At 50.0% G+C, this 21,284-nt stretch overlaps 1 protein-coding gene across 1 annotated transcript; it reads right to left on the minus strand.

Annotated features, from left to right (window-relative positions):
• Positions 1 to 10,826: 10,826 nt before the first annotated feature.
• On the minus strand, positions 10,827 to 20,520 carry TFAP2C (transcription factor AP-2 gamma; the record flags this gene model as incomplete). Its single annotated transcript, XM_081097504.1, is given in 9 exon segments — positions 10,827 to 12,338; positions 13,234 to 13,378; positions 15,960 to 16,078; positions 16,643 to 16,859; positions 17,985 to 18,036; positions 18,139 to 18,621; positions 20,189 to 20,435; positions 20,437 to 20,472; positions 20,474 to 20,520. Coding segments are annotated over 9 exon segments (1,632 nt in total). The 3' UTR covers positions 10,827 to 12,052.
• Positions 20,521 to 21,284: the final 764 nt, after the last annotated feature.

Here is a 21,284-nt window from a genome sequence, read left to right on the forward strand (position 1 = left end):
CACCATTTCCCCCGCAGTCCACCTTCTCAAGGCATCGCCTCCCCAGCCACAGAAACATGTCCTGTTCCTTTTCCATTGTCCTCCAAAACACTCCCCCCCATTGAGCACTCACTCTATTTTCCATTTCTGTTGTGTTCATGGTCTGAGTCCCACCAGAGAGTGCCACCTGAGGGCAGATTTCTTTCTGATGTGTCCCCAGCACCTAGAACAGTGTCTGGTTCACAACAGTTACTACTGAGTTCAAAGACCTATGGAATGAATAAATTATTGAATTTCACTACAAAGTAGAGCAGAGGAAATCCAGAACCTGAAGCTTCTCCATTAAGGATCGCTGGGGACGGGATGCGTGTGACCCACCAACATGTGGTATGTTTCTTTAAAATGCATTCATTGTAATCACGGGATAGTTTTCGCTGTCAGACTAGTACTTCAGTTCGGCAGACAACTGGACACCATCCCTTATATCCTGCTGGTGGAAGTATTTCTTGGGTCATTCTCTCTGGGGGCCAATGTGGCAGGTGGGATCATGGGAGCCACAGAGGTGCGCACATTCTATTGGCCCAGGAATTATACTTCCAAGATCCTTAACTTTCTCTAACTTTGTCGCTTGGTCACACCATAACTCCTTCTGGCTGGGCCTTGCTTCTGTCAGCTATAATGAGGAGATTGGAAACTCAAGTGCCCTTGGAGGCTTCAATTTTGCTTCTTGGAGTCGGGGCGGGGGGAGCGGGGTTAAGGCTGCATCATAGCTGTAACTTTGGGCTGGCATGCTTAGCCTGTAACTGGGACAGATAATGATAGTATCTTCCTGGATGGCTATTGGGAAGCTTGAAATGAACTAATGGATGGACATTTGGCCTAGAACAGTGGTTCTAAATCTTCCTTATGCCGCGACCATTTCATACAGTTCCTCATGTTGTGGTGACCCCCAACCATAACATTATTTTCGTTGCTACTTCATAACTGTAATTTTGCTACTGTTATGAATCGTCATGTAAATATCTGATATGCAGGATGTATTTTCATTGTTACAAATTGAACATAATTAAAGCATAGTGATTAATCACAAAAACAATATGTAATTATATATGTGTTTTCCAATGGTCTTAGGGGACCCCTGTGAAAGGGTCGTTCGACCCCCAAAGGGGTCGCTATCCACAGGTTGAGAACTGTTGGCCTAGACCCTGGTGCATAATTAGTGTTCAATAAACAAGATCTATACTGAGTGACCAGATTATTATGACGACCCTATCAGTACAATGAAGTGAATTATGTATGCAAATAATAATAATAAAACCTTGAGAGTATTTGCTTAGGAAGTTTTCAATATTCAGTATTTTTGGAAGTGTCGATGAAGTACTGATGGGGTGGTCATAATAATCTGGCTGGTCATAATAATCTGGCCACTCAGTGTATTACTGTTTTAATTTTTAACAATAACTTTAAATGTAATACCCTATTTAAACAATTTTTTTCTTCCAAGTCAGTGATTTAGCCAATGACCTCTAAGGTTCCTTTGAGTGTTGACAGTCAATAAAGTGCTAATGAGCCCCACCCTTGGCTCACCCTAGCCCCACCTCCTCTGGTCCTGTAAGCTGCAGGAATTTTACATTTTGAACAAACAATGCTGGGCCCCACCCAGCATGCCCATTCCTGCCATTCCTTGTCCTAGTGTGTCAGGCGCCAGAACCAATATGGAGCCCATCCCAGGCCAGGACATTCCTTGAAGTTCCAACGTGGGTCACCTTGAGGGGTAAGGCCTCCCACAGGAGTCCTGCTCCAGTGATTTGGATACCAGCCAAAAGCAGCTGAGAGCAGCTTCCATGGCGTTTTCCTTCTCGGCAGCTGACTTCGTGGATCTTCCTTGCACAAAGCTGGGATATGAAATCTGCCCCCATCTCAGTAAATTTTGCTGAGGTCCAATCCTGGGAGTTTTATTTTCTTTTTTAAGATATATTTTTATTGATTTCAGAGAGGAAGGGAGAAGGAGAGAGATAGAGCTATTGATGATGAGAGAGAATCATTGATTGGCTGCCTCCTGCACGCCCCTCACTGGGGATCAAGCCCACAACCCAGGCATATGCCCTGAGCAGGGATCAAATCATGATCTCCTGGTTCATAGGTGGATGCTCAATCACTGAACCACAGCGGCTGGGCCGATCCTGGGAGTTTTACACGATCCCTCCCCACTTTTCACTCCATGTTCTAGTTCCATCTGACTCAACAAGTTCTGTGAGCCCTACCTTCAAAAGGTTTCCCAGATCATCTCAGCTCCCTTCATCCTGCCTCCACCATCCTTTGACTCAGTGCCTACGTGCTCTCCTACCTGGGCTCCTGGCTTCCACTCCTACCCACTGTGGTCCATTCTCCAGGTAAAGTGATTATTTTAATTGTAAATCCCAATTTCTCCCTGCTTGCAACTCTCCAATGGCTCCCTGTGGTGCCAGAAAGAGAATCCAACTCCTTCCCCAGGTCTGTAAGGCCCACAGACCGGGGTCAGATGCTGCCCTGCCTCATGTCCTCTGGCCAGGTTAGTCCTTCTGCCAGGAGAGTTCTGTCCTGGTTCTGCACAGCTGGCTCCTTGTCACCCACCTGCTGAAATGTCAGCTCTGAGGTGACACTCCCTGAACACCCCATGCAAAGCACCACCTACCCCACCACCCCCCCAACCAGCCCATTCATGTAGACTGCAAGGGTGTGGACAGGGACAGCGGGATGAGGGCAGGATGGCCAAATCTATCAAAACTGGAAATGCAATGCTGCTTCCAGGAATCCACCCACAGACGCGCAGGACGACCTGTGAGCCTTGTAACCATAGCTGACTGGAAACACCCTAAACCCATCAAGATGGGGTGATTATCTGTATACCCCACACCTCAAAAAACAAGGCAGCTCTATAGGGAAAGAGCAAGGTGCCAGACTGCATTTGGGTTAAAAAAGAAATACATGTAATGGTGTGTCTGTGCCTAAAATATCTATGCACACCTAATTGGTAATGAGGTTTGTCTCTAGCCAGGGAACTGGGTGTTGGGAGACAGGAGTGGGGGGAATACACTCTGCATCCCATTTGTGCTGTTTGCATTTCCACCTCGGTCCCCAGTTTACACAAAATAACAATAATAATAAATACCCCTCACCCTGATGTGATCTGGCTTGTTTATCTGCAGGTCTCCTTCCAGTGCCTTCTGAGAGCAGAGAGCTTGTCTGTCTCTGGGGATGTAACTTCAAGCTGAGGAGCCACATGTCATGGGTGCCAGAAACACTGCCCCAGGACAAAAATAAAAACAAAAAATGTCTCCCCGGCTGCTGCTGAATGCTGGGAATATCACGCTTTCAAGTTTTTCTATTGCAAGAACTACTGGGGCAGCAACTTTTTGACTGGTTGCCCTTCCTTTCCTTATGCAGAGCCCCCAAGATGGTACTTATATATGCATGTGGTTGCTGGACTGAGGTCTGGCTCCACTCAGAGACTGTGAGCTCCATAAGGCAGGCTCAGTGCTAGCATGGTGGGTGGGTGGATAGGTGTGGACAGGTGGGTGGATGGATGGATGGATGGATGGATGGATGGATGGGTGGATGGATGGATGGGTGGATGGATGGGTGGGTGGATGAATGGAAGGATGGATGGGTGGATGGATGGATGGATGGATGGATGGATGGATGGATGGATGGATAGGGGATGGATGAATGGGTGGATGGGTGAATGGGTGGATGGATGGGTGGATGGATGACTGGGTGGAGAGAATAATACCTAAATTGTCTGACAGAGATTCACTTGAACAATTCCTGTCCTTTTGGTATAAATGGGTTTACTCATTCATCCATAGATATTTATTGAACACCAACAAGAACCAGATTCCCAGCTGCACATGGGGTACAGCTATGAACAGACCACAGGAACTTCCTAGACAGCAGGAACTGGGAGGAGGCAGATGCAACACAGCCAGTTACCACACAGTGTGACAGGAGGTGTGACGGGAACTGAGAGGCTGGGGAAGGCTCCAGGAGGAGGCGATGCCCAAGGTGAGAATGGGGCTAAGAACAAGGCAAGCAGGTGAGGCGGTAAGAAGTAGAAGAAACCTTGCAGGCAGAAAGACAAGCCAGGGGAAGGGAGGCAACAATAACAGGAGCCCTGAAGGCTGAGTCAATGGGACTGAGCTGGAGACAGCAGGGACCTTGAACTCAGCAGGCCCCTCCTCCCCACTACTCTGCAAAAGGAGGGAGGGGCAGGGTGCACGTGGAGACACCCAGGGGTTTCTCCCCTTCCCTCTCTTCCCTTCACTCCCTTCCTTCCTTCCTTTCCTGCTCACTTCTCCCCCTCTTTTATTGAGCACTTACTGTACCAGGCACTGAGCCATGCACTTGGCAGGAGGTAGAGCATCTCTCTCTCAGCATATGTCTATATCTAGCTCCTTCCTAGCAGGCTAGGACACTGAACCCTCGAGAGTCCTTCCCAGTAACCTTCCCTCTGCTGCCTGCCTCCCACGGACAGGACTCTGGAGTGGTTTCTCCATCTGTAAGATGGGGATTATAATGCCTACCTCCTACAATTGTCAGGGGAGTGTCTACTGCTAAGACCATGGCTGACATTCTCAACTCTGGAGGCTGCCTCAGCCCCAGCCTCCAGTGCCTCATGTTTTTTTGTTTGTTTGTTTTTAATATATTTTTATTTTTAAAATATTTTTATTGATTTCAGAGAGAAAGGGAGCGGGAAAGAGAGTAGAATCATCAATGATGAGAGAAAATCATTGATCAGCTGCCTCCTGCACTCGCCCTAGTGGGGATGGAGCCTGCAACCCAGGCACATGCCCTTGACCAGAATTGAACCCAGGACTCTTCAGTCCTCAGGCCAATGCTCTATCCACTGAGAAAACCGGCTCAGGTTGCTTTTAATATATTTTTATTGATTTCAGAGAGGAAGGGAGATATAGAAACATCAGTGATGAGAATCATTGATCAGTTGCCTCCTGCACGCCTCACACTGGGTATCAAGCTCTCGGGCATGTGCCTTGACCAGAAATTGAACCGTGACCTCCTGGATCATAGGTTGATGCTCAACCACTGAGCCATGCCGGGCGGGCGCCTCATCTGTTAAATGGGCTAAAATAACATAATGCAGGTGTATTTTCTCTCTTTCTGTAGGTTCTTTGTTTTACAGTAAGCATCAGATTTTGTGTGTGTTTTTACTAAACCTAGTGTTTTTATAGGTTTGAGAGCAGGTTTTGTTTGTTTTGAACACACACAAGTTAAAGCATTCAAACTGGCTCTGGCCAGGCAGCTCAGTTGGTTAGGGTGTCATCCTCATACACCAAGGGTGTGGGTTTGATCCCCCTCAGGGCACATACAAGAAGCAACCAAGGCACGCATAAATAAGTGGGGCAGCAAGTCAATGTTTCTCTCTCCCTCCCTCCCTTTCTCTCTCTAAAATCAATAAATAAAAATGTAAAAAACAACATTCAAACTGGACAAAATGAGTGAAAGCTCTGTCCCCCGGCCCCCTGCCCAGAGGGACTTCTCAGCGGGGTCTCATCTGTCCTCCCAAAGATATTCTAAGTGTGTACGGGCATGTAATGTCTATTACTTTTGTCAACAATAAAAAAAGAAATTGTTTGTGACACTTGGATTCATTCAGTCATCAGCTAGAACTAGTCAGCAACAAGAGTTGAGAAAATTCTGTCTTTCTGAAGATTTTCTTGAATGGCTGGTGGAACAACATCTCCCGCTCACAGAAAAGAAATATTCTCAGGCCAAAGAGGAAAAGAACCAGGAGGAAGGGAAGCCCTTGTTGGATGGGTGGGGGGAGGGACGGCCTCTTCCCCTCCAGGCAGCTGCTGCTGGTGAGAAACCTTAGCACCAAATCCAAAGCTAGGAACCAGTTGCTCAAGGGGGCAGGTCTTTTCCTGTCTCTGGGGAACCTTGCATAGACTTCCTTTATTCATTTATTTAAGATTTATTTATTCACTTAACATCTACTCATGTATATATACATTATGGCACTTTTTTATTTATAAGAGTAATGCATATTTGTCTTTAAAAATGTTATACCATACAGATACAAACCAGGTAAAAAGTGAACTGATAATCCACCACAGAAATAATTCTCTTAACGGTGTGAGTAATGCTTCCAGACCTTTGTCCTACATTTCGAGCAGCATTTCTCAACCTCCAGACTATTAAGTTTTGGGGCAGATCATTCTTTGTTGCAGAGAGCTGTCCTGTGCATTGTAGACTCCTTGGCCCCTACTCACTAGATGAAAGTAGTATCCATTCATCCATCCATCCTTCCTTCTAGCCATCCAACTGTCCATCCATCCACCCACCGTGCTAGTGTCTAGATATGCCAGGGATAACGCTGCCCGGAGCCTGCCTTGTGGAGCCCACACTCTATTAAGGGAGCCAGACCTCAGTCCAACAATCACACGCACACCATGTGTACCAGCTTAGCTAAGAGAACAGGGGATGGACTCCCATCTGGTGGGTCAGCTCTGGATGCCCATGTGGCCCTGAGCACTGAAGAGGCTCAAGAGAAGGGCTGTTTGCAAGGACCACCCAGATACCCCACCCTAGGCCCCACTCAGCCTGTGATTCAACACAGATGCCTACCGATGCCCATGCTGGGCACTGACTTGTCAGTGCATGGTGAGAGCCTGGGGGCAAGACGGACATGCTGCCTGCCCTGGTGGGCTTGAGGGTCAGCTGGGGGAACCAGACAATTGAACCAGAAAGAATCCCTTTGGGATTCCTACATCCTAGACCCAGAATTTCTGACCCAGTAGATCAAAGACAGAGAGGCATGAATATATAATCCTTCCAAGCACCTCTGGTGTGACCTGCCAGGTTTAGTGGCCACTGCTCTGAGGGATCAATGTTGGGATACCCAGAGGTTCCCAGTTAAGTGAAATACGGTAAACAAATAGAATGGAGAAGCAAAAAAGACCTCCAAGAGTTCAGGGTTTGCTTTGGACAGAGAAGTTGGGGTGACTCCTTCCCCAGAAGCTGAAAGATCAGGTCATTGGTGAATGCTCTTGCCGCCAGGAAACAGCAGCGGGCATCATGTCGTTGTTAAGAAGGAACAAGCAGGGAAAGGTTTCATTTAGCAGTGAAGAGCCTCTGCGATGTCAGATGGGCCTGACCTGGCAATCAGACCACAGGGGTGACTTTCTAATTCTTTGTGGATACCCAGCGTTTAGAAAAGAACCCACAGAGAGATCGATGGGGAGAAAATAACAAAGGGAAAAAACACTTTCCCATTGGACTAGTTTCGTAGTGGTGCCATGACAGAATATTATAAACTGGACAACAAATTCTGGAGGCTAGAATCCAAAATCCAGGGCCACGCTTCCCCGGAACTCTGTAGGAGAGAATCCCTGGCCTCTTCCGGCTTCTGGTGGTGGTCAGCAATCCTTGGCTTGTGGCTGCAACTCTCCAATCTGTCTCTGCTGTCACATGGCTTCCCCTCGTGTGGCTATGCTGCCTCTTCTTGGAAGGACACAAATGATATTGGAGTAAGGCCCACTGTACTCCAAATCTGACCTCAGTTTAATTACCAACAACCCTATTTCCAAATGAGGTCACATTCTGAAAGGGTAGGACTTAGGCATAGCTTTTTTGGAGACACATTCAACCCATAACACCCATGAAGTCCCAAAGGCTTCTAGTCTCATCAAGGGCCAGGCGCCAAGATGCCCTCTTCAACCCATCCGACTCTCACCTGGGACTGTTATTCCTTAAATTGAAGATCTTTCCTTGGAAAATGTGGAGACGTCACAAGGAACACCCCATGTATCATGAAAAAACCCACTGAGATTTGACCTTGTAAACATTGTTAACAAGATTATTATTTGGAGAGGTCCCTGGAATTATGAAATTCACTCACTTTCCATGTTTTACTTCTACTCCTCTCTCACATGAAGATGTTACCCGAAAGAGGCAAGGAAATTTCAGTGCTTCTGATGGTGCCAAAAATAGCGTTTCATGAGACTATGAACGCCAATGTAAGAGTAATTTTTTTAAGTCAAGTTTGCATCTGCAAGCTTGTTCCATGTTACTGGTGGACAAAGACTTTTCAAGGTGCTTAGGCTTTGCATTAGTGGACCTTGGCATGATGCCAGCCTGGGTTGGCAAAACCAGGAAGGGCTTAGATTTTGAAGGTTCCAAGTGTCACCAAGCCTCCCAGCACAGTGGCCTTGGGGTTTCAGAGAAGCGAATGAAGACTGTGCACTGGAAGAGAAATCCAAGGTATAGTGCTACCTGGGAAAGGAAGTCAACCATTCTCTTATCATCGAGGATGCAAGAGCACCCCTGGGAAGAGCACACTCCCGCATTGCAGCATCAACATTTCCAGAGCAAACCTTCCGTCCCACTCTCTCCAGGGAAAGCCCTCACCACCCGCTGAGCGCTGAGCTCTGAGCGCAGGCACTGGAGAAGGCATTTGCTAAGGGTCACTGCCTCGCCAGGATAGCTGAGCGCTCCCACACCTGGAAAGCACACTTACAGGAGCCTCAGGCAGTTCTTGCCTCTGGGACCACTGGTGGCTACTCTCCAGGTTCTCCACCCACTTATAGAGACAATTAAACAGCCACCTTATGACACCACTCTACCCAGCACAAGGGAAAAGCTGGAGAAATGCTCAGAAGTCATCAGAAATGACAGCAACCTCTTGGGGAATTGCCAACACCTGGTACCCAATGTTTCCCCCCAGGAAACTAGGCAACGGGTCCCAGAAGCCCCCAACCACCAAGCCTTGAGCTTGAGTAGTTTCTGTCTTTCACCCACCCATGACCCTATCCCTGTTTTGTTTTTTAACATTGAAACGCAGGAACTTCAGGTCTCAGGGCTTAGCCTGACACTAGACCCCCCAAAAGAATGATGGCCATTGTTATGGAATCGTTGAAAACGAGAAACAGACTCATCACCCCTTTCCTAACCCTCATGGTAAACTGCGCACATGGAAGGTAAAACCACCGTGAAGTGCTATTGAAAACACCCTCTGACCTCCCAGAGAACCTGAACGCGGGCTGTCTGCGGGGCAGGGGCATCTTGGAGGTGCCAGGTGCCTGGATGGGCAAGTCTCCAGTCAACAGATGCAGTCCTGCTCAGACATCTCTTGTCATTAGTGGAATTCTAGAAGCGTGCCTTCAGACAATGATGGGTTTCCCTTCAGTGCAACCAGGGCAGAAAAGGGAGAATCGTCAGGCCTTCTCCCAAAGGGCAGCCTTCAGCGGTGCACGTGCCTTAATACAAAGCCCAATTTGTCAAACAGCCAGAGTTGAACAACAGAAAGAAGTGCCATCTCACTAACACAGGGCTTGAAACAAAAATCACCCAGGCCAATGGGAAGCAACGGTCCACCAATCCCGTCACATGTCGACCACAGGAGCTGGAAGTGCTCCAAGGGCCAGGAACCCTCAATCAGCAAGAGGCTGTCGGTGGTTTAGGAGGGACCTTTTGAGGGGACTTGGTTGTTGGGCATGGTATCAGCTCAGGCGCTGGGAAGGAAAACCTGTCGTTACTGTGCACCGGGCCCAGGAGTCAGCAGCTGTCTGTGGACTTGCAGAGGGAAGGAGGAGAAAGGAGAGCTGAGCACGGAGCCAGGAAAAGCCCCGCTTATGACTCACTTCAGTGCTTGGTGGACTTTGGGGCGTTTCCAGAGCATTGTCTGCACTGCAATTCGGCACAGCTCCTAAAAGCCAGAAGCAGGTTAAGATGCTGATAACAAAATAGTCCTTTTACCTTCGGCCCTTTGCCCCCATAACTTCCTTTTAACACCTAATTATCTCACGCCTTGATTGAGAAATAACTGCCAACAGAAGATCTTTTAGCTGCTCTGAAGCAAAGCAATTGTGATTTTTGACATGTCAACCAGATAAATCGAACTAAATGAGAACGTTCAGGGCCAAGTACAGGCTGCCAAGAGCAAAGTATTAGGTTGGCAGAGTTTAAGTTACTTAACATCCAATGCCAACATTAAGTCAGGAATTGCTGGGCATTTGGTAGTTATGCATTAAGGATTATGAGATTGGAGTTGAAGCAAAGGCCTTATCCACTGTGGAAACCCTCTGCTCCCCCTTCCCTTTGAAGCCCAGCCGCTCGTGCCAAACTATAAACACATCACTTCCTGGAGGACATGCCAGGCCACTTCAACTTGAAACCAAGTCCCGATGGTGCGCATCCAAGATCCTCAAGACAGCCAGCAAGTTCGCAGGCCCTGCCAGAGTCCGCTGCTCTGGGAGCGGAGGGCAAGAGAACCCACCTCTGATTTTCCCGGCAGACTAAATGATCAGCAGGCCATGGATAGATTCGCATTATTGCATCCCCAAACGTGAACTTCGGTTGATGGAAAACGACCAGGAACACAATGAGCCCTCACCCCCATGGCTTGCATTTGATTGAATGCCAAGTCCTCCTAAGGAATGTCTGCCCGAGGAGCGCCTACAATCGTTTCCATTCTCAGTATATTTTGAGGTGGCAACTTGGCCGTAGAGTAGTGTTTCTCAACAGGGCAGCCTTACACAAGAGACGTTATTCCCAAACTGTTGACACCTCTCACTATTGTCAATAAACTGTCCCTCACACACTTCCCAACACCCCTTGCGGTGAGATGGCACTATACGCAGCCGAGGGACCGCTGGTGAGCACAGAACCTGGGGCAGCTGAGCAGTCTTGCAGGACAGAGAAAAATGAAACTCCCAATTTCCCTTCGCTTGCCATCTTCCTACTCAGTCCTCTGAACTAAGCCAGTCAAACCATAAACAGCTCGGCCGCTGTTCCGCTCATCTTAGAGACTTTAAACAATCAAGTCATCACCAGACTGTCACAGCTTCTATCGAGAATACTTTTTATTGTACAGGTATCATATACACAATTTAATGTGTGAACATTTACAGGCATGGAGTCCAATTCCAAATCTCCATGGCACCCCATACACTGCACCGCGCACCCCTGTTCGGGATTAGCCCAACAGGAACGAGACACCAAGTTATCGCTTTGTGAACAGAGAGCTTCAATTAAATAGAACAGAGCCCAGGATCCTAATTCGTAACACCCTGTGCACATGTGAATAAAACCTAAAGATGTGTTTTAGATGACCCCGTCACCTTTAAAAGTTATTAAAATGGAACCCCGTTTCTCAAAAAGTCACTAAGAAGTGCACCCGTATTTACAGACCCGATTAAATTATGCATAAATAAAATCTGTACACATGACACATTGTATCTCAAAATAACAGCGCCTCCTCTTGGACCTGGGGGGTGACAGGCAGCAAAAAAAAACGCTTCATGCCTACCCTTTTCAAGTTTACTCGAATCACCAAGATGTGAAATAAATATGCAAATAAAGCTTCAGTACCTTAAAGGAACATGTCATTTCAAAGAATCTCCCGTTTGAAGAGTTAATTTTCAGTTAAACAAAAAACAAACAACATAAAATCAGCAGGCTTTGCTTCTACGTGTTTTGTAAAACCCAAAAGCCCCTTTTGAACAAGGGGATTTTTAAGTGTGTTCAATACCACCTATTAATTAGTTGCTAAGCGGAGTCTGCCTCCTACTGAACGCAGGATTTGATATCTGAAGATGCTAGATAAACACTTTTTTCTGAAGATAAATATTTAGTGGGCAGGAAGCCAGCAATGACTTTAACACTGAAAGTTATTATTGATTTGAATCACATAGACTTGACATTTCAACAGCTAAGCATGTGGGGGTTTTGTTAGCCCAGGGGATGGATTTAAAAGGTTTGAAAACTTGTAGCACCACTTTCAGAGACAGGAAGAATGGGGTTCAAAATAAAACATAAGCTTAATGAATAGAGAGCCAGTACTTGTCACCTTCTGATCACTTGTCCAGAGTTAAGGAGACGCTTCAGCGCCAGAGAAATACTAAGGACTCCCAGAGGGCAGGTCCAACTCCGGGAGGCCAGCAGGCCTTTCAATGGAAGGCAAGTAAAAGCTCAGCTTGTCCCCCCAGGCCGAGGAGTTTCCCCATCTGTGCCGGTGAGAGTGGTTTTGGAGATTTTTTCCCCTTGCAGACTCTTCTTCCCTTTGTTTCCACCTGTTTCATTTCCGATGCTTCTCCATCTTCTCCAAGGTCTTGCTGGAATCGGCTGGACTCTGGTCCCCAGGATTCATGTAGGATTTCTCTATGATGACCAAAGCCTCTTTTATGTAGTTCTGCATCGCAGACACGGCGGCACAGATGGCCTGGCTGCCAAACCCGTGGGTAATCAGGCTGAAGTGAGACAGGCAGTTCTGAATGTTCGCCTCTAAGACCGGGGCCGGCCGGCTGTTTCCATTGGGTGTTCGGTCTTGGTTGAGAAGGTCCGTGAATTCTTTACACACTTGCCTGTGAACATAACACACACCTATGAGCTCAATCTAGCTCTTGACAGGTAGTTGAGGATGACACCTGGGAGGCAATCAGAGATGGCTGGCCTGAGCCAAGACAGGAGGCTTTAAACTAATACTACTATAATAGCCAATTGCCTCACTTAGTACCTATTATGTGCTATTTACTCTTTTAAGCACTATCTTTTTAATCCTCACTGATTAGAAGATAACAGGATTAACCCCAGTTAAGCCAGTCAGCAGCCAAGGGCATCAGGTGGGATCAGGATTCCAGCACCAGAAGGTTAAGGGACATTTGGTGCTGGGCCAGTTTAATAAGCCAATTCACCAATTCGGAGAATCACACATCTCCCTGAAATTCACTTTTTATCCAGGCTGGTTCACCGTGCTCCCTCCCTTTTGCCCCATTTGCGACTGGACTCGTTCTGCTTCATTTCCCATGATTTTTAAACCAATTTACTGCTGGTTTCCATGAAAAGTCCTGCAGCTGCAGAAAGTCAGTTTTGAGACATTTAAATTGCCCACTTGTCTCCTGCAAATCCAGTCATCACTACATTTAAGAAACAGGAGGCAGGAGGGACACAATCTTTACTGGATGTGACAAAACAAATCATCTTTTCAACACATTTAAGATATGCAAATGTGATCAGGAAAGGGTAAGTTTAACTATTTTGAGCTCAACAGCTAAGCAGCTCAAAAGACATTCACAACTGGAGCAATGCATTCGTTCATTTTACTGACTCTTCCCAGGTATTTGACTTTGTGAAAGAAGCTCCTAGTCATTTTCGTTTGCTCCCCACCCTAACTTATTTAGCCAGCATTTCTGGAGCACCAGGGGCTGGGGCTGGCCCCTCAACTTCAGGGTCACAGCAGCAAGGCATCTGTGTACTTACTGTGCGGCCAGCAGCATGTTCTTCCTCGTGGCCATCTCATTCCGTCCTCCGAGATGAGGTCTAGTTAAGTACTCGGCCACCGGCTTACTAGGAAACTCAGCTTCACAGACATACGCAAAGTCCCGAGCCAAATGAACGGCCTCTCCTAGAATCATGAAAGAAGTTAGGGTGTACGGACGCTGTCCTGTTCCCCTTTTTAGTCACTGTAACCTCACTGAAATCACAGACAGGGCCCTGGCGAGGTGGCTCAGTAGGTTGGAGCGTCATCCGGTACCCTGGAAAGGTTGAGGGCTCGATTCCTGGCCAGGAAGTATGTGGGAGGCAACCCATCAAGTCTTTCTTCCTCCTTTCCCCTCTCTCTAAAAATCAGAGAAATCGTAGTAAACAGGGTCAGCGCCCCAGCTGGTGAGGCCCTCTCCCCTACGGGCAGAGGGTGAATCCTAAAATGTGAGGAAAACAGTCCCCAAAACTTTTAACCACACCCGAGCAATGTGACCCGGTCCCCTGCCCACCTTGAAGAGATCGACCTTGAGACACACCCATGCTTGATAGCGGAAAGCAGTTATCTTTGTGGAGAAGTAGGAAAATTTAAAGGAGATGAGGATGTCTGACAACAGCAAACTGGTCGCTTCTCTTTATGAAACTGTTACGAAGTCTTTGACCCGGAACTTTCTTTTCAAACTAGGGTGCCCCATTACCCAAGGAGCCAAGTCTCTAGAATGTTTCTTTAAGAAAGGGAGGCAGGCGTGTTTTTCCAGTTGAAATGCTAAGGTCCCCAACCACCGGCTTTTTCCAAGATACTGGGGAGCAGAGGGAGAGAGAATCAACAGTACCTGCCCCCCAAGCAAGCCCAGTGTTGACTGTGACTGCACACTGCCGAAGCCCAAACGGTGCCCCCTTCATCCACTTGTCTCTGAGGGCTTTCCTGAATCAGGCGGACCTGAGAACCACTGTTCTGGCACTTTCTTATTCATACCCTGACACTAGGCTAAGAAACCTGAGCGAGGCCGCATTAATGCAGGGGTTCTCAAACTACGGCCCGCGGGCCACATGCAAATATTGTATTTGTTCCCGTTTTGTTTTTTTACTTCAAAATAAGATATGTGCAGTGTGCATAGGAATTTGTTCATAGTTTTTTTTAAAACTATAGTCCGGCCCTCCAAAGGTCTGAGGGACAGGGAACTGGCCCCCTGTTTGAAAAGTTTGAGGACCCCTTCATTAATGCACCACACACAGAATCCACCACCATTGGCCATGCAGCCAGCTTGGTCCCCAACAGGCAGTTAACAGGCAGCTCCTTTCTCCTTACCTTGACCTCAAAGACACTCACAGAAAGGTAGAGTAGGGCCCCCCAAATCTCTTTAGCACTGGGGTAGCACCCATTAGACCAGGAGAAAGCAAGTGTTCAAAAGATTGCCTGGCTACTAGCCCTAGCCAGTCGCTCAGTGGTTAGAGTGCCGGCCCGTGGACTGAAGGGTTTCAGGTTCAATTCTAGTCAAGGACACATACCTCGGTTACAGGCTCCATCCCCCATCCCTGGCCCCAGGAGCCTGCAAGAGGCAACCAATGGGTGTGTGTCTCTCTCACATCAGTGTACTTCTCCCCCCTCCCTTCCACTCTCTCTAAAAAAATCAATGGAAAAATATCCTTGAATGAGGATTAACAACAAAAAAAGATTGCCTGGCTACCAGGACACCACCCCTCACTGGCTCCCCCAGCCAGAGCCCAGTGCCCTGCTGACCGGTGAGGGCTTGGGTGGCTGGAGGCTGCAGGATAAGCCTGTCAGTGTCCCAAGACACTCCCCCCCCCCCTCTTTTTAAAGCCACTTTAAAGTGTGTGAATTTTGTTTTAATTATTTCACCTTTTCTAACACCCCCTTTAAAGCCTATATTGCATCCTTGCTACTTTCCAGGTTGGGCAGTGCCATCTCCTAGGATTAGGGGGAGGGAATCCCCTGTGGGCTCCGGCACTTTTAAACAAGCACAGGAATTGTGAGGTGATCCAATCTCCTTTACAAGGGCTTCTCTTCGCTGACCACAACCCCAATATCCCACAACTACAATAACCAGAAACCATACTTCTGTGTCCACCAATAAGCAGCTAAGCTCTTTAACATATATTTTTATTGATTTTAAATAAAATCAGAGAGGAAGGGAGAAAAGAAACATCACTGATGAAAAATCATTGATTGGCTGCTGCCTGCATACCTCCCACTGGGGATTGAGCCCACAACCTAGGCATGTGCCCTGACTGGGAATCGAACCGGGACCTCCTGGTTCATAGGTCCACTCTCAACCACTTAACACCAGCCGGGCACAGCTAAGCTTTATAAAGGTGCTAGAGGCCCGATGCAAAGGGCTTGGCCCTCACGGCCCCGGCTTCCAGCTGTCCGGTCTAATTAGCATATTACGCTTTTATTATTATAATAGATAGATAGCAACTGATCCACTGCATCTTCAAAAACTGGGTCACTGAACAGCCAATGTCTCAACATCCTAGTTTGATTTCTTAGGTTAGGAAAACTCATTTCTTTTTTGAACCCAAACACTTAGCAGGCAGATATTTGACAAAAAGCACTGTCATTCCTTGTGGTGAACTCATGACAATTCAAATCACCTTCATTTCGCTCTACTCATGGCCAAATTAAGAGCTGTTTTTAAACTTTTCTGAGAGAAATAGTAAAGGCACAACACAGCAAAGGAAAAGCACCAGAAAACGCCACTGACCTTCTACTAAGGACGTCAGGAGGGTGACGTGTGCAGCCTTCCGTCTGCCGGCTGGAAGGTTCAGCCCAATCTTGTCCAGCTTCTCCCGCAAGGACCGGCCTCCATTTTTAGACTTGGCTCTGCGTACAGGAGAGTCAACCTTGACTATTCTCAAGAAACCACTTTAAAACTCCAAATTCCTAGGCTGCCATCAAAACTAAAAGTTTTCAAAAAGAGGCTGTCTACTTAGTAGACTCTACATTATGTGGATCATAACCAAATGCCACAGGGTGTCCTCATTAATTAATCCCTGTAAAATGCAAAATTTGTTCTTAGCATAGCCAGCATTTTCTTTTTTAATCACAGAGTATTGCAAGCTGTACTGGAGCTGATAGATTTTTCACTCGTAAAAGCTGCAGCAGCTCCAAAAAACAACTCCCTGGGGGGACAAAACCCCTGGAGCTTCTCTTAATTTGGAGGCCACCACTTCACTCACGGAATAAATTCTAACCAAATGATAATCTGTTCGCGCTGTTTTAGCACCTCCTCCTCCATTTGGCACTTTCTAAAAGCAAAAGTACTAAAACTCTCTGAGCTGATTGGAATTCAGTGTTAGGTCTCAAAGTTACATAAATGTTAAAAATACCTCCCAGTGCTCTCATATAGTCCACCCAGCCACCATGCCCACAATGTGCCCCATATACCTTCTGAGAACACCTCCCAGCAATGAGGCATTTAAGCACTCAGGCGGGGACAATCGCCTCTGGACTTCGGCAACTGTCACTTTGTATTTCGATGTGGAGCTCAGGAGGGACAGTCTTCCCGGGACGGAGCAGAAGACCTCACTGGGGTTCATCACAGCCCCCACCAGCTCCTTCTGACAGGGGAGACTCAAGGGGTTCTTGGTCATTGAAATGGGACCTGTGAATGGGATCAGAAGTGCAGTCTTCAGAGCTGCATCGAAGCAAAAGAGACCTTTTCTGAACCCCTAACCGATGCCGAGAGGGCTCTTTAAACAAACAACATCGCCTGTGAGGCTATAAATTGCAGGTTTTTCTTAAAGCCTTGATCTTCAAAAACAATCCAATCTGAAGTTCACCAGTTAACACCATGGGAAGTTAGTCAAAACCCCAAGCATGGAAGGATTTTTATTCGATTCCACTGTTAAAAATCTAGTTTAATTAGAACATTTGTTTTCAAAAGACTGCTTCGATACTAAATAAGTGGTATTATTTTCGTCTCCCTCGAGGAATAACCAAAATCACAGGACAAACTCAGATCCTTTGCCAAAACCTTTCGTGCAACAGCAAGTTTTTAAATACAAACAAACCTGTTCTGTTACAAATTTACTGGGAAATTCAGTGTATCTTCTGAGTGTTAAAAAAAACTAAAAAAACAAAACAAAACAAAACATAAAACATTTCCCCCCAGCTGATTTCAAGCAGTTTAACTTCAAGTAACAGACCGTAACTACCTTTAATTCAGGCCCTTTCCATTTCCTAAAACAGCCAGACTGGTAATCCCATCAAGCACATTACTTAATTCTGAGAGCCACTCACTTACCAAATACAATAATCCAATTTTCTAAATCCCACCCCCGTATCCTGCATAAACTCTTTAACATCAGCCTCCGACAGATCCAGGCCTGGTGCTTTTAGGGCTCTTTGGAAGGCCAGACTGTTTCCAAATGCTTTCTTGCAGGTTAGAATGAAGGATCCTTGCCACATGCATATTTGCAATCGACAATAAAAATCACATCAACTCATTTGACAATTAACATTGTCACAACCAACCACACAACTAAAGCCCTGGTGTTTTTCAAACATGGTAAAAATATCCTGAAATTAAAGGAGTAACATATCTGGGATTTCATTTAGGTGGGAAAGAAATGCCCTTTCTTCTCACTCCCAAAACCTGCCTTCCCAGAGTTCTGGTCCCTTCCATGGAGCACAAATGTCCCAAGTAAGCCACCGAATGCCCCACCTTGCCATTAAGTTGATCACAACACTGGTAAGAGTCAGTGCACAAGGCCCTGTGTGGCCCTACCTTTTCGAATCACAGTCTGATCATGCAGAAGCAGGTGCTGCTCATCCACGATCTGGGGGAGAAATGACAAAGTTTCCTTTAAGTTCCGGGGTGCCTGGGCTGGGGGCTGGGATAGAGTCCGGGCAGGAGGGGGCACGACCCTAGACGTGCTCACCTGCACCTCGTCCATCTGTTGCCCCATGTCATGAAGGCCCAGGTTCTCCGCCAGCCCCGCTGCGTCCAGGGCGTGCGCGTGGGGCAGCAGCAGGTCGGAGCGGCGGAAGCCATCCCTGCGGGCGCTCATAGCGCCGCCGTCCAGCCCGGAGAGATGGGGTAGCAGGCCGGCCGGGCGCCCGTGGTGCGAGGGCAAACCAGCAGCCTCCTGGCTCTGGCGGCCGGGCCAGGCCTGCGGCTGACTGCCGGCGGGCGCCGGCTGGTGCAGGGGGTTGATGGCAGCGTACGCTTCTCCCAGATGAGAGTAGGGGTCTGCCGACTGGGAGTAAGTCAGCGGCTGGTAGGGAGGTGGGAAGTAGGGTGGTGGCTGGTACTCGGCGACTCCGGTATGGGAGAGGGGCGGCGCGGGGCTGTAGAGATGTTGCCCGGCCGAGGAGAGGTGGGGGAGGCGCGGGTTCCCATTGCTGCTCCCGTCCTGGCGATCCTGGAAGAAAGAAACCGACCCCGGTTAGTGCGAAACCCCGCTGCCGCGAACCGCCACGACCGCTGCGCTGAGCCGGGAGCTCCCGGCGCCCAACGCCCCAGCCCGGATCCAGCCCGCGGGCCTGCCCTCCGGACCGAGGGCTCCCAGCGGCCATGTGCCCCAGGGATTTCGTCGTGAACCGCGAGTCTGCGTGGGAAAGGGAGACTGAAAGACCTGGGGAGGCGCGCCCTCGAAGCCCGGCGGCGAACCCCCGGGCGCTCCGCCGCCCGAGGCTCTCCAAAGCGCCAAGTCCGAGTTCCAGGCCCCGGAGGAAGGCACCCGGTGCAGGGCGCTCTCGCTCACCAGCCCGCACATGTTCGCGTCGCCGAGCAAAAGAAGGCGGGGAGGCGGCGGGCGCGGATGAAGCGCGCAGCGCGGGAAGTGCGCATCTCCCCGCCCCAGGGAATAATCTTTCCACGCCCTCAGGACAAAGCCCTCCGGGGAAGGACACTCCCTAGCAGGGCTGCCACCCAGCGCCGCGGAATAACTCCAGGAGGAACGCGAGGAGGAAAGCGCCGCAGCCGGAGCAGCCCTCCCTGCTAGCGTGTCCCGACCAAGTGCGGAGAGGAAGTGAGGCGCCAAACCTGCCCGGCCACGGTCCGTGTCCCCACAAACCAAGGCGCAGAGCGAAAATCAAGAACCCCGAAATTGGGCAACTTTGCGAGTTCACGTCCCCTTGCCCCACGGCTGTCCGACTTGATTCCTAAAGGATGTCTCTCCTACTGCTACGGGGGTCACGGGGTAGTGGGGGACCAGGAGAAACATGGCACTGTCGCCCCCTAGTGGCAGAGTCCGGGGGTGCTGGACAGGGGCAGCCCCCTCCAGGTGCCGAGGCCGCGGTGGGCTCCCGCGGGCCCCCAGCGCCGCTCCGCTCTCCCAGCGCCCGGGCTCAGGCCTCCCGCCACCTGCGTCGTCTTCCTCTTCCCGCTCGCCACCTCCCTCCCTCCCACTCTCCGAAACTCTAGCTCAACCTGTCCGACAGGCTGGAGCACTCCGAGCGCTTACGGCCCCATCTGGCCTCGGCACCACCCCCCTCACCACTCCCCAGCCCCCACTTCTCTTGAACACCAAACTTATGTTTTCTTCTTTCCCCGGGAAGGTAGCGGGGAAGCTGAAAGCCAGCCTGGGAGGAGACTCCGCAAAGGGCAGGTCAGACACCCCTTTGGACGGAGATTTCGTGCGTAAAAGCCGCGTCTGAGGCAGGGTTGCGGACCAGCGCTCTTCCGAGAAAACGGGAAGAAGGCTGTTTTGCTTCGCTTGAAACCGACCGGTAAGCTTTGTGGGTGGGATTTGCCGTTCTCTCTCCAGGCCCCGCTCCGGAGGCTAGATCTTTAGGAAAAGGCCCGATTCAGGAGGGGTCCCCGGAGAAACCGACTAGTGGGTGTCCGGAAAAGTGGACCCGTCCATCGCGGGGCAGCGGCGGGTGCCTGCTTGCTGCTTCTGCACCCTTGCCCCCAACCTCGGTCCAGCGGCCCCCGCCTCCCAGACTGTCCTGGGGCGGGGCCGGGCTGCACCGTGCCCAGCTCACCTCGCAGTCCTCTTCATACTTGACATTATCGGTTATTTTCCACAACATGGCGTCTTGCGTCCCCCAAAACAGCCGCCAATTAAATCCAGGTTCCCCCCACCCCCCCAGCGGTAAATCCAAAATTGGGGTCACGGTGGCCAAGCGTCTGCCGCCGCCCCCGCCGCTCGCGGGCCTTGCAGAACGGGTCACTGGACGCGCATCGGCGGCTCTGCGAGCGTAGACGTTGCCGCCGCCGGCGAACAGGCCTGCCAGGGACCCGGGAAGCCGCGCCCGCACTGTGTCCCGGCTATAGCCGGGGGACCCGAGCGCCTTAATGAGAAGGAAATTATCATAACTCCTCCCCGGGGGCCGGCGCCACGGCCCGGGCTGCGGGCGGGGCGGCCCCCAGCCAGTCCCAGCCTAGCTCCGCCCCGAACCCCAGCCCCCAGCAGAAGACCCAGGTGCGGGAACTGGAAGACGAGCGCGGGCGCTTCTCCGGACGTCTCTGACCTGCGGAGCCTGGGTCCCCCGTCGCGCCTTCCATCCCACCGTGCACACGCCTGAGATTGGCGGAGCTGGGGACCCGAATCCGAACACCCCCTCTTTCGCCCTAGAGCACCTTCCCCCATCGTCCAAAAGATGTCACGCTGGGTTAAAGACCCCAAGTTCGGGGCGTCTCAACAGCCGGGGTCCCCTTATCTCTCAAAACGTTGCAACCCACCCACTCCACGTAGAGTTCAAGTTTAGGCTGGGATCGTACAGTGGAGCCCCAGCCGCTCTGAGCGGTTTCCCCCCGCCCGGCTCCGAGAGCACAGCGCCGTCCAGAGATGGGGGAGGAAGGCCTTCAGGGGAGGCTGCCCCAAGCGCCTCGGGGATCCACCCGCCCCAAGTCTCGGACAACAGTCTCGCCGCCATCGCCCAAAGCTGCATCTCTGCGGCCGGCTGTGCGGGGGGTGGGGGCACCGTGCGCCCTCGCCCAGCCTCGCCCTGCCCGCCCTGCACCGGCTCTGCAGCTGCCTCCCACGGACCAGACACTCCGAAACCTCAACTCAGCGGAGAACGGAGGTGCGGGGCGGAACCCAAACCCCTGCGCCACGGGGCGGGGGAGGAGGGGGGG

The sequence above is a fragment of the Myotis nattereri genome, assembly GCF_964212035.1.
Source record: "Myotis nattereri genome assembly, chromosome: 8".
Lineage (NCBI taxonomy): Eukaryota > Metazoa > Chordata > Mammalia > Chiroptera > Vespertilionidae > Myotis > Myotis nattereri.